Here is a 14,286-nt window from a genome sequence, read left to right on the forward strand (position 1 = left end):
TTATTCCACACCGATCTCGACAAACCATTTCTGTATGGACCTCGCTTTGTGCATGGGGGCATTATCATGCTGAAACAGGAAAGGGCCTTCCCCAAAGTGTTGCCACAAAATTGGAAGCACAGAATCATATAGAATGTCATTGTATGCTGTAGAGTTAAGATTTCCCTTCACTGGAACTAAGGGGCCTAGCCCGAACCATGAAAAACAGCCCCAGACCATTATTCCTGCTCCACCAAACTTTACAGTTGGCACTATGCATTCTGGCAGGTAGCGTTCTCCTGGCATCCGCCAAACCCAGATTCGTCCGTTGGACTGCCAGATGGTGAAGTGTGATTCATCACTCCAGAGAACACATTTCCACTGTTTCAGAGTCCAATGGCGGTGAGCTCTACACCACTCCAGCCGACGCTTGGCATTGCTCATGGTGATCTTATGCTTGTGTGCGGCTGCTAGGCCATGGAAACCCATTTCTGCTCCCAACGCTGACGTTGCTTCCAGAGGCAGTTTGGAACTCGGTAGCGAGTGTTGCAACCGAGGACAGTACTCGGCGGTCCTCTTCTGTGAGCTTGTGTGGCCTACCACTTTGCGGCTGAGCCATTGTTGCTTCTAGACGTTTCCACTTCACAATAACAGCACTTACAGTTGACCAGGGTAAGCTCTAGCAGGACAGAAATATGACGCTCTGACTTGTTGGAAAGGTGGCATCCTATGACGGTGCCACGTTGAAAGTCACTGAGCTCTTCAGTACGGGCCATTCTACGGGCCATGCTATGGAGATTGCATGGCTATGTGCTCGATTTTATACACCTGTCAGCAACGGGTGTGGCTGAAATAGCCGAATCCACTAATTTGAAGGGGTGTCCACATACTTTTGGCCACATAGTGTATATTGGCCATTTATCCAACAGGTGGATCTAATCCTGAATGCTGATTGGTTAAAACCGCATTCCAGCCGGTGTCTATTCTTCAAGTTACCACCAGCTAAATCTATGACGTTAAAATGCCTATTTACTCTGTGCCATCTGACTGTGCAATCCACTGTCTCATCAGCCCAGCCAGGCAATTTATAAACTCCACTATAAAAAGCATCTAGACTTTATCTCACATTTCTTTTAGACTAACATTTAGTTTTCAACAGCGGAGATTTAAAATAACCTTGCTTTCTGTCTCTCCTATATTTGCAACATTGTTTCAATATTCAAATTTGATCTCCAACTGTCCCATAGTAATGAACATGTTGGGAGTCGGGATGAGAGAGACAGGCAGGCTGCTTTTCTCAGACAGTTGAAATCATTAATCAGCATCATTTTTATGGATATATACAAAGAACTATCAATAGAAAACAGGTAAAACGAAACGATGTGCAACTAGTCTGCAATCTTTCCAGCTTCAGTTTGAAGTGATTGTGTTAGCTGTGTTGTTTGCTAGCTCATCTGAACAACAGTGTCCTGACAAGAGTGCACGTTTTTTATGGTAGGTGAAATCGTGCAAAATTAGCTAATTCTTATCGATATATCCAAATAAATATCACTAGAAAACAGCTTAAACAAATGCAAATGCAGCTACTTTGTTAGACGTAGTTGGCCAGCTAGCAAGCAAGGGATAAGAACGTTGCCAGCCAGCATGGCAATAGAACATTTAGAACGAACGACTGGGTCGCCTCCATAGACACAGAACAAAAATACTGAATGACTGTCGCGTTTCTGGCAACCGAACTGATAGAAGGAACGACCAGCAGGCTTGGGTAGAAACCCTAGATTTGTGACGGGACTATATGTTGTGGAAGGATGAAATAGTATGAATAAATTAATAAAAATAACGTTTTTAATGAAAATATGTAAATCATTATTTGTATATGTTGGTAACCTGATAATGCCCTCGAAGCCGGTGTTTGGAGGATATATTGGCACTGTTTGCCGGCCCAAGACGAACAACACCCGTGCCAATATATCCTCCAAACACTGGCTTCTCGGGCATTATTATCACTTAAATAACCCCGGTAGAATTGCATGGTAGAATTCAATGGCTATGAAGTTAATTCTTACATGTTTCTATGTTTGAGCTACTTTTGAAAGCAAAAGTCGAATTGAAAACGTTATTGTATTGGCATTGTTGAATTCGATTTTCATAATAGAAAGCCAGGATTATGGATTGGTTAGCTAAACTAGAAAGTCTGTTTGTTTGGTTACCACGGCAACTACTGTTATTTAGTAAACTTTCTAGCTACTTCAGTGGATGATACACATTTCTACCGGCAAATGAACACATTTCTGGTGGCAAACGTGTTAAATTATAGCCATGGTACAAAAGGGATATTCAACTCGGGGCTCTATGCGTTCAATGGAAAATAATGCAACTCTGTGGAAGGTCAGTACCAATCCGCTAGCGCGTCGTGGAACACCACTTCCACGTCGTTCATTATTTTCCATAGAACGCATAGTTACTCGTTGCATAAATAGTTTGTCTCATATAGTTTTCTGTGCAACTCAAGAAACCGACCAACAGTAAAAATGGTCGAGTGGACAAATGAAGGGCGCGCAGCCGTCACTGATATCTTCTCTAACCTCGACTACGATAGAGTTACCGCCGAATCCCTGGAAAGGTAAGTGCTTTGCTATCACATCCCAATTTTAATTCCATAAAACAATAATGTACAGTAATCTATTATATTACCGGTATGCAGTATTGACGAAAAATTGTCTCGAGAAAACTTCAGGGGTCTTTGGGATTATCACATTGACATACAACAACGTTCTATGATTTGAGCAGGTTTCCGAGAGTTTAAAGTAGGCCTATGACTTTATTTTCCACATGACAGGTGTCTGTCGTGTACCCCTGGTCCCAGAGGTACTGGGGCTTCGGCAACTTGAACAACGCAGAGGCCATCATCATCAACAACCCTCTGATTGCTAAGCACAGCGTCACCGTGCTGCGAGGTCTGGACAGAGCTCTGAAGAACATGGATGACATCAAGAACACATACCCGGAGCTGACCGTGCTGCACTCAAGAAACTACATGTGAATCCCGACAACTTCAAGGTAGGATTTGAACATAGAAGCCAATATTCAATGAATATTACGTTTCTAATTTGTTCCAACTGCAGCACAAATAGGAAAAGGCCGGGTAGCGCAGAAATTGATTTAGGCAGCATTTTCATAATTGCCATAGCATAGGCCTGTAGGCCGTAACATTCGTTAATTGTATGTATAGTTAAAGTAGCATTTAGCTTGAAGTCAGAAATGTAGTCAAAAATGTAAAAGATCTAATCAGTTTTCTCCTATATATTTTTTCTGTCCTCTAGCTGCTGGCTGATGTTCTGACCGTGGTGGTCGCTGGGAGGATGGGCAACAACTTCACCCCGGAGTATCAGGCATCCTTCCAGAGGTTCTTGTCAGTGGTCGTGTCTGCTCTGTGCAGGCCGTACCACTAAAAGCCCCTTCCCTCCCTTCTCTCGACTGGGACTGGCTGAAGAGATGTAGCTGTCCAGTCGCAAGAGCATCAAAAATAGACGACACGTTTAAAATAACTTGTTGGTTTCTTTTTACTTTGTTGATGTTGTTTGATGAGAAGGCTTGATATGCCAAGAAAAGTCGAAGTGAGAATATACCGAAATTGTTTTATGATGAATAGCTTTAGGCCTATCATCAGTAAATAAAACTATATGATATTGAACTATATTCAAAAGTGTGCCTCTTGATAGACCTACTTCGAAGCAAATAAAAACAGAGAAATAACGAAAATATCGCGATATGTTTCATAAAGCAAATCATATACAAGATAAAATACGTAAGTACGCATATTTAGATGTTTTATTTGGGTGTACATTGGTGGTGATGAATGCTAAACCCCATACTGTAGGCCTATAATGCATCATTAAAAGAGAGGTCAATTTCAGCAGCTGGAACAGCGCCCCCCAGAAGCTAGGTCAAGTTTGACGTGCGGTGCTGCTATTTCAGCACCTACACCGCCGACAGCGCCATATGGTTCCGATCTGCATAATGCTATTAGCGCTGCTTTTGTGTTGTTGCCGGATATGGAGGACTAAAAGTGCCACAATTAAATAAATAAATACACCATTAAATAATTACTTAAATGTGTCATTAATTAATTCAAATTAGAATTAAATACATAAATGTGTTATTAAATGTGTCATTAATTAATTCAAATACCGATTCATTTTATGTAAAATACATATATAATAATTTCACTATTTACATTTACATTTCATGGTCCTGCGTTGGAGTGCTTCCTGAATTACTTAAAACTGTCAAACTGACCCATCAAAAGTTGGTAGGCGGAACCTAACGCCTGATTGGTTACCCTCTGCATCAAGCCAAGACAAATCAATTCCGGATAATGTCAGCAGGTCCTGCTTCTACATCCTCTGCTAAGTTTAAAATGTCTCTAACCAACTCCCTGGAAAGTTCACGGAGATCCTCCATTGTCTCTATCCAGGTTGGCCTACTCTACTTCAGACCAAAGCAATGGATCAGACTAGATTCGCGTTAGCCCCGCCCACTGACTTTGATGGGTCAGTTTGACAGTTTTAAGTAATTCATGAATCACTGCAATGCAGGATCATGAAATGTAAATGTAAATAGTGAAATAATTATATATGTATTTTACATAAAATGAATCGGTATTTGAATTAATTAATGATACATTTAATTACACATTTATGTATTTAATTCTAATTTGAATTAATTAATGACACATTTAAGTAATTATTTAATGGTGTATTTATTTATTTAATTGTGGCACTTTTAGTCCTCCATAGCCGGAGACCAATACATCCAGAAATACAAAATTAAACAACAAATGTACCAGTATCCATCACGCCCAACGGGGGGCGCTCTTGCATCACGGTAAATCAGCTTGCAGTTGCAATCATCTTTACAGAGCATCCACATCTTTATCTTTTAATATAAAGGAAAAACACGAAAGCAAACTGGAAACAGAGAGTACAATAACAGTTATATTAGTACAGTATGACACCTCCTGCTATCTGCTGACATTTGCAAACCAGATTCATAGTATTTCAAATTAAACAGAAATTCCATTCTGAGTCTAAATTCACATTGCTTATATAAAAAAAAGCTTAATATGACAAAAAGTAGTAAGTAGTTGGTGAAATGTTTTCCACAGTGACTTGCATAGGACATGTACAGTAGGATGTCACTTCATGAGGATTAGTGTCTTCTCATCTCCAAGCACAAGTCTGGAAAAGAAAAGTGCTGTTCTTTTAGTCAAAATCACAACAGAAACTAGACACTGATAAAGATATCAACCTAGCAACATAAGGTATTGTGGGGGCCGACCGGGATGCCAAGATGACGACCAAGATCGACGACGACCACATCCTCACATATTTTTGCTTAATATGATTAGCCTGCCTAACATTGAATAGCCTGCCTAATTGCTTACACATAACTTAAAACGGTCTAATGTAAAATAGTGTTTTCCATAAATCCCTTTGACACAGATGTCAGGACAGAATTCTAGGCCTCAGGAACTGACAATCCAACCTTGAACTTGCTAAAATGCTGAACGCCACTCTGTTCTGGACAACATGACAAAGTAGCAAAGTCTAACTGTTGTCATTGTTCAACTTAAAGTTGTATTAGTGTTATATCTACAATGCCTTCAGAAAGTATTCATATCCCTTGACTCATTCCACATTTTGTTGTGTTACAGCCTGAATTCAAAATGGATTAAATTGATATTTTTTCTCTCACCCATCTACGCACAATACACCATACTAACACAGTGAAAATATGTTTTTAGAAATGTTAGCAAATTTATTGAAAATTAAATGCAGAAATGCCTCATTTACATAAGTATTCACACCCATGAGTCAATACTTTGTAGAAGCACCTTTGGTAGCGATTAAAGCTGTGAATCTTTCTGTGTAAGTCTATAAGAGTTTTGCACACCTGGATTGTACAATATTTGTACATTGTTCTTTTTAAAATTCTTAAAGCTCTGTCAAGTTGGTTGTTCACTGCTAGACAGCCATTTTTAAATCTTGCCACAGATTTCATGCCAATTTAAGTCGAAACTGTAACCAGGCCACGCAGGAACATCCAATGTCGTCTTGGTAAGCAACTCCAGTGTATATTTGGCATTGTGTTACAATTCTTCAAGCTCTGTCAAGTTGGTTGTTGATCATTGCTAGAAAGCAGACTTAGCCAGGTTTTCCTCTAGGATTTTGCCTGTGCTTAGCTCTATTCCGTTTCATAAAAAAAAAAAAAACTCCCTAGTCCTTGCCGATGACAAGCATACCCATAATATGATGCAGCCACCACCATGCTTGAAAATATGAAGAGTGGTACTCTTGTGTTGGATTTGCACCAAACATAACGCTTTGTATTCAGGACATAAAGCATATTTATTTGCCAAATTATTGGCAGTTTTACTTTAGTGCCTTATTGCAAACAAGATGCAGGTTTTCGATTTTTTAAATTCTGTACAGGTTTCATTCTTTTCACTCTGTCATTTAGGTTAGTATTGTGGAGTAACTATAATGTTGTTGAACCATTCTCAGTTTTCTCCTATCAGCGCCATTAAACTTTAAAGTCACCATTGGCCTCTTGGTGAAATCCCTGAGTGGTTTCCTTCCTCTCCGGCAACTGAGTTAGGAAGGACGCCTGCATCTTTGTAGTGACTAGGTGTATTGATACACCACCCAAAGTGTAATTAATAACTTCATCATGCTCGAAGGGATGTTCAATGTCTGTTTAATGTTTTATTTTTTTACCCATCTATCAATAGGTGCCCTTTGCGAGGCATTGGAAAACCTCCCTGGTGTTTGTGGTTGAATCTGTATTTGAAATGCACTGCTCTACTGAGGGACATTACAGGTAATTGTATTTGTGGGGTACAGAGATGAGGTAGTCATTACAAAATCATGTTAAACACTATTATTGCACACAGTGAGTCCATGCAACTTATTATGTGACTTGTTAAGCAACCGTTTACTCCTGAACTTATTTAGGCTTGCCATAACAAAGGGGTTGACAAGACATTTCAGCTTTTCATGTTTAATTGTAAAAATGTGTAAAAACATAATTCCACTTTGCCATTATAGGGTATTGTGGGTAGGCCAGTAACATAACATCTCAATTTAATCAATTTTAAATTCTGGACAATAGGCTGTATCACAACAAAATGTGGAAAAGTCAAGGGGTGTGAATCGTTTCGGAAGACACCGTACCAACGTCTGTAATGATGTTTACGCAATTCAGAATGATTATATGGTCTTGAAACTCAGAAGCATACTTTGCCTTTTGGCCATTTGCGTTTTTAACCATGCTCTTTAGCCACCATGCTATTGGTTTTGGTCTTTTAGCCCCTGGTGCTATTAGCCTTTGCAGTTTTACAAAGCCACCAGTATCCAGAAAGCTCTGTATAAGTCTCCTCTTTTACTTTTACAAAGTCAACTTGCTACTGCAAAATGTGATCTTCATTATACAGTATTTCAAGCACATTGTAGAAGGATGTATAGATTTTTGTAAATGTAAATGTGAATTTAAAAAAAAGCACATTACAGGTTTTAACAAATTTTATGTGATGGCCTATCTACTGTATCTCTCACCTCACTAGTTCTGCTGCCAGTAGACCTCCTGCGATAGGACCAGCCCAGTAAACCCAATGGTAGGTCCAGTAGTTGGCCATTACCGCTGGCCCCAGAGCCCTGGCTGGGTTCAGACAGGTCCCAGACACGTCTCCCCTGAACCAGCGCACAGACAGGTTAAGTGCTTAAGTGCAAAAATATCTAGGATAACTGCCATCACCAACTTTAGAGCAATCAGAGATGCTATTTGGTAAAGGGGACATTATCTGGCACATGATACAAACTTGACAATGTGAGTGAAACTGACTATTGGTGAATTCTGAGCATGTGGGTACTGGAATAGTCTAGATTTCATAGAGCAGGCTTAAAAATGTAATATTGTATTCTTAAATATTATACAATTCAATGAATATCTTCTCTCAACTCACCCTGCCAGAATGTTGATGATGACAGTACAGCCTACCAGGAAAGGCACCATGGGGCTTTTGCTCTTTACGTTGACCGCCCCTAGCAATACTACCATGGAAACTAGGCACGTCATCGCGATCTCTCCAAATATGGCTCCCGCCAGCTGGTCCTCTGATTGGAGGATAGTAAACGCCGCTCCGGTGGCGTTGGCATAGTTCTCCTTTGATGTCATCATCTGAGGGACAGTATACATCAGTCAGCTGCTGACCTGCATATTGCAGGTGCTAAGCACAGCAGAACACCACTTCACATTAGTGACAAATGTATTCATAAAAGCGCCTAGGCCTATACAAATAATTGATTAATTGATTGATGTTCTTAAGTTTATAAGCATGCCTTTCCCTGACTTTGTCCCCAGGCTCAATGAGAGCCGGCTGGTGGAAGAGATTAGCCTTTCCACTATAGAATTATTAGCTGTTCTCCATTTGTACCACTGTACCTGTTCATTAGAGGTTACCACAGGTGAACATTAATAACTCAACTGACCTTTGACATGGCAGCTCCCAGCACCCCTCCTATTAACTGGCTGATAAGGTATGGGACGACCATGAACAGTTGCATGCCACAACACAGGTAGATGGCAATGGTGAAGGGAGGGTTGAAATGGGGTCCACTGCATGAAGAGAAGGATAAATTAAGTTGCATTAAAAATAAAAGCCTACACACTGATTTAATTATTTAAATTCAATTATATAAAATTAATTTAGTCTATAACAAACTATTTTTCATACATACAGTACCAGTCAAAAGTTTGGACACACCTACTCATTCAAGGGTTTTCTTTATTTTGACTATCTTCTATACTGTACAATAATAGTGATAACATCAAAACTATGAAATAACACATATGGAATCATGTAGTAACCAAAAAAGTGGTAAACAAATCAAAATATATTTTAGATTTTAGATTCTTCAAAGTAGCCACCCTTTGCCTTGATGACAACTTTGCACACTCTTGGCATTTTCTGAACCAGCTTCACCTGGAATGCTTTTCCAACAGTCTTGAAGGAGTTCCCACATATGCAGAGCAGTTGTTGGCTGCTTTTCCTTCACTCTGCGGTCCAACTCATCCCAAACCATCTCACTTGGGTTGAGGTCGGGTGATTGTGGAGGCCAGGTCATCTGATGCAGCACTCCATCACTCTCCTTCTTGGTCAAATAGCCCTTACACATCCTGTATGTGTGTTGGGTCATTGTCCTGTTGAAAAACAAATGATAGTCCCAGTAAGCGCTAACCAGATGGGATGGCGTATCACTGCAGAATGCTGTGGTAGCCATGCTGGTTAAGTGTGCCTTGAATTTAAAATAAATCACTGACAGTGTCACCAGCAAAGCACCCACACACCATCACACCTCCTCCTCCATGCTTCATGGTGGGAACCACACATGTGGAGATCATCCATTCACCTACTCTGCGTCTCACAAAGACACGGCGGTTGGAAACAAAAATCTCAAATTTGGACTCATCAGACCAAAGGACAGATTTCCACTGGTCTAATGTCCATTGTTTGTGTTTCTTGGCCCAAGCAAGTCTCTTCTTATTATTGGTGTCCTTTAGCAGTGGTTTCTTTGCAGCAATTCGAACATGAAGGCCTGATTCACGCAGTCTCCTCTGAACAGTTGATGTTGAGATGTGTCTGTTACTTGAACTCTGTGAAGCATTTATTTGGTCTGCAATTTCTGAGGCTGGTAACTCTAATGAACTTATCCTCTGCAGCAGAGGTAACTCTGGGTCTTCCTTTCTTGTGGCGGTCCTCATGAGATATTTTTTAATCTCACAAAAGTAGTGCACTAGGACTTTATTACTCCTGTATTAGTGGAGTAGTGGCTCCACTAATCTTCCTGTGGTTACGGCCTATGATGCTAATTTCTACATGGCTTGTAGTAGAAACAGTTTAGAAATCAGTTTGAAATATGCTAGCTATAGCTCTTCCTTTCCTCTTTTCAACAATATAAATGATTTGTTCATTGATAGCCTACTCCTATAATTCAAACAATTAAAATACCAAGACATGTATATTTTACTTTCACCTCATATAAAAGCACAGAATTCCTGCTCCTCAATATTTAGATATGCTAATATGAATTGACCAGATTACCTCTTGCGAAGAAGTCGCACATATTAATCATAAAATTACTGAGTTACACAGCACCCTCTAGATTGTGAGTAATAGGTGAAGTAAGTACCAACCCATGATGAGAGAACCAGCCACAGTCTCCCCTATTCACTTCGCAGTTATTATAGAGCGGTTATTGCGCTGTTTCCTCTCATGTTACAAAGCGAATGCAATATGAAGATTGGGACATAAAAGTGATTCTCCATATGATCATAGATGGATTTAACGTGAGCATTTCTGTCCACTAAACAAATTACTTGCATCACACATAGTTGTATATAGCCTACGCATTTTAGTTTGTTCGACATTTGGCAATGTGAAACCAACCAGACCAAATGACCAAAACAGAATGTAGCAAATAATCAAACTCTGATTAGAACGATAGCAAACAAACTCCATATGCTGTTTTCTTGGTATAAAAAATGTGAATTATGTATATCTTAATTCAGCTTGGATACTAAAATAGGCCTAATCATTTTTCACAAGCATTCGGATCTATGAAGAAACAAAAGACTTTCAGATTGTGTTTAATAAATGGAAATAAAACCCAATGCAATCACAATCTAATCGTACAGATGTTGTGATATTCTACAGGCAGCATCCTCCATCATCAGCTATGCCAGTGCAGCAGGGGGAGCGTTCAACGTGGTTAAAACCAGTGGAGCTATCGGCTGTGCCACCGTAGCAGAGATGGTCATGACCCTCTTCCTGTCCCTGGTGGTCTGTATGGGGGCTGTCGACGGCAGGACCCGTACCCCACTGGCTCCACTCTGCATCGGGCTCACTGTGACTGCTTGCATACTTGCTGGGTAAGGGCTGGGGAAAATCTATGGAGACCTGTGAATGTCAATAGATACAGATGGTTTGGAAACACTTAAGGCCTATGTAATGCATTGTCATGATAGATGGTTTAGATGTAGATTTATTAGGGTCACCATTAGCAGACGCCAATGGCAACAGCTAGTCTTACTGGGGTCCGACATATAACAAAAAATACATTACAGACAAAATAATACACAATTTACATACATTAACATGTAGTGTGTGTGTGCATCTATCAGTTACACATACATGTCAGTACATACAGTGGGGAGAACAAGTATTTGATACACTGCCGATTTTGCAGGTTTTCCTACTTACAAAGCATGTAGAGGTCTGTAATTTTTATCATAGGTACACTTCAACTGTGAGAGACGGAATCTAAAACAAAAAATCCAGAAAATCACATTGTATGATTTTTAAGTAATTAATTTGCATTTTATTGCATGACATAATTATTTGATCACCTACCAACCAGTAAGAATTCCGGCTCTCACAGACCTGTTAGTTTTTCTTTAAGAAGCCCTCCTGTTCTCCACTCATTACCTGTATTAACTGCACCTGTTTGAACTCGTTACCTGTATAAAAGACACCTGTCCACACACTCAATCAAACAGACTCCAACCTCTCCACAATGGCCAAGACCAGAGAGCTGTGTAAGGACATCAGGGATACAATTGTAGACCTGCACAAGGCTGGGATGGGCTACAGGACAATAGGCAAGCAGCTTGGTGAGAAGGCAACAACTGTTGGCGCAATTATTAGAAAATGGAAGAAGTTTAAGATGACGGTCAATCACCCTCGGTCTGGGGCTTCATGCAAGATCTCACCTCGTGGGGCATCAATGATCATGAGGAAGGTGAGGGATCAGCCCAGAACTACACGGCAGGACCTGGTCAATGACCTGAAGAGAGCTGGGACCACAGTCTCAAAGGAAACCATTAGTAACACACTACGCCGTCATGGATTAATATCCTACAGTGCACGCAAGGTCCCCCTGCTCAAGCCAGCGCATGTCCAGGCCCGTCTGAAGTTTGCCAATGACCATCTGGATGATCCAGAGGAGGAATGGGAGAAGGTCATGTGGTCTGATGAGACAAAAATATAGCTTTTTGGTCTAAACTCCACTCGCCGTGTTTGGAGGAAGAAGAAGGATGAGTACAACCCCAAGAACACCATCCCAACCGTGAAGCATGGAGGTGGAAACATCATTCTTTGGGGATGCTTTTCTGCAAAGGGGACAGGACGACTGCACCGTATTGAGGGGAGGATGGATGGGGCCATGTATTGCGAGATCTTGGCCAACAACCTCCTTCCCTCAGTAAGAGCATTGAAGATGGGTGGTGGCTGGGTCTTCCAGCATGACAACGACCCGAAACACACAGCCAGGGCAACTAAGGAGTGGCTCCGTAAGAAGCATCTCAAGGTCCTGGAGTGGCCTTGCCAGTTTCCAGACCTGAACCCAATAGAAAATCTTTGGAGGGAGCTGAAAGTCCATATTGCCCAGCGACAGCCCCGAAACGGGAGAAGGTCTGTATGGAGGAGTGGGCCAAAATCCCTGCTGCAGTGTGTGCAAACCTAGTCAAGACCTACAGGAAATCTGTAATTGCAAAGAAAGGTTTCTGTACCAAATATTAAGTTCTGCTTTTCTGATGTATCAAATACTTATGTCATGCAATAAATTGCAAATTAATTACTTAAAAATCATACAATGTGATTTTCTGGATTTTTTGTTTTAGATTCCGTCTCTCACAGTTGAAGTGTACCTATGATAAAAATGACAGACCTCTACATGCTTTGTAAGTAGGAAAACCTGCAAAATCGGCAGTGTATCAAATACTTCAATAGGTCACATGGGGGAGCGGCGTTGTGCCGTGAGGTGTTGCTTTATTTGTTTTTTGAAACCAGGTTTGCTGTCCACTTGCGCTATATATGTCCACTTGCGCTATATATTTCTTTAACACTTTTTGGGGGTTACTACATGATTCCATATGTGTTATTTTATAGTTTTGATGTCTTCACTATTATTCTACAATTTAGAAAATAGTAAAAATAAAGAAAAACCATTGAATGAGTAGGTGTGTCCAAACTTTTGACTGGTACTGTATACTTTATCAGATAATTTTTATTCCAAAATACATTATATTCCAATTTATATCTTGAGAAAACACAAAATATTTATCTGCACAGCAGACCACTAGCTTGCTGCAACCAGAGCTCTAAGTTGCATGAAAAAGCCAGGTGAGGTAAAATCACACAGATAAGATCAAGCAGATGAGTACAGGTGAGTCCTACCTGATCTCATCCATGCATGCCACCATGACGGCCATTGCCAGGCCATGGACCAGCGCCAGCTGTACCCTGCCTGCAGACTCAACGTTCTCGATGAACGACACACACCCGATGAAGACGAAGAACATGGTGCCCACCACCTCTGCCAGGCAGGGCTGGATGATGCGCTCAAATGTGTTGGGAGGCCGAACCATGGGAGGCTTCTTGGTGCCACTCATCAGAGTCGAGTGTCCCTCATCCAGCTCCATTTTCTCAACTCCCATTGTGTCTGTTTGGACCGTAAGAGTAACTCTGACTGTGTCCGTCTGACTGCCTAGTCTAAGTGTCTGAGATACAAGTGAGCGACTTATGATAGTGTCTTGACAATTTATAATCACTGGCGGTCTATATTGATATTGCCTCATTGTTTGACCCACTGACCATAAACCTTGGCAGGGACAATGTCTAGCCATATTTTATTCAGCTCCTTGACCTCATTCTGATAGAGGCTGTTCATACCAGTTCAACAAAGGACCTCTTAGCCTGAAGTGTGCCCAACAGCTTTACAAGACAGCATGAGGGGGTGGCAACGTCAAATTCATGCCTTGCAAATCGATAAGGGTAAACTTCAATTTCTAAGTTGGCTAAGGCTACCAGAGGTTAGAAGTGTCTTGATCAAGGTCACTATATCACAATCTCAAAGTTAAATGGGAGGAGATTGACAAGTTTACCTACTCACAATGCTTTCTATATTGACATATTTTACATTTGAGACACTGTTAATGTCAGGGATGCATTTAGTGTCAATAAATAATATATATGCATGCAAGTTGAAGTGTGATTTGACCAAATCTGATCAGTGAGTTCAATGCCTCTGTTGAGTTCAGAAAGTTATTAGACCACCTATCGTGTAATAAAATACATTTACATTTTTACATTTTAGTCATTTAGCAGACGCTCTTATCCAGAGTGACTTACAGTTAGTGAGTGCATACATTTTCCAAAATAGTTATAAACTATTAATGTTTTCCATTAAA

At 40.6% G+C, this 14,286-nt stretch overlaps 1 protein-coding gene and 1 pseudogene across 1 annotated transcript; one reads left to right on the forward strand and one right to left on the reverse strand.

The window, feature by feature from the left end:
• The first annotated feature begins 2,385 nt into the window (after window positions 1-2,385).
• LOC121548001 lies at window positions 2,386-4,014 on the forward strand (annotated as a pseudogene).
• Window positions 4,015-4,775: 761 nt separating this feature from the next.
• Window positions 4,776-14,227, reverse strand: LOC121548002 (aquaporin-8-like). The gene is made up of 5 exons (XM_041859404.2): window positions 13,274-14,227; window positions 8,529-8,655; window positions 8,003-8,217; window positions 7,596-7,730; window positions 4,776-5,219 (listed from the first exon to the last, which is right to left on the reverse strand). The coding sequence occupies exons 1-5, from the start codon at window positions 13,720-13,722 to the stop codon at window positions 5,177-5,179; spliced, it is 969 nt and encodes a 322-aa protein (XP_041715338.1). The 5' UTR covers window positions 13,723-14,227; the 3' UTR covers window positions 4,776-5,176.
• Between the last annotated feature and the right edge of the window lie 59 nt (window positions 14,228-14,286).

Source organism: Coregonus clupeaformis, chromosome 31, assembly GCF_020615455.1.
Source record: "Coregonus clupeaformis isolate EN_2021a chromosome 31, ASM2061545v1, whole genome shotgun sequence".
Lineage (NCBI taxonomy): Eukaryota > Metazoa > Chordata > Actinopteri > Salmoniformes > Salmonidae > Coregonus > Coregonus clupeaformis.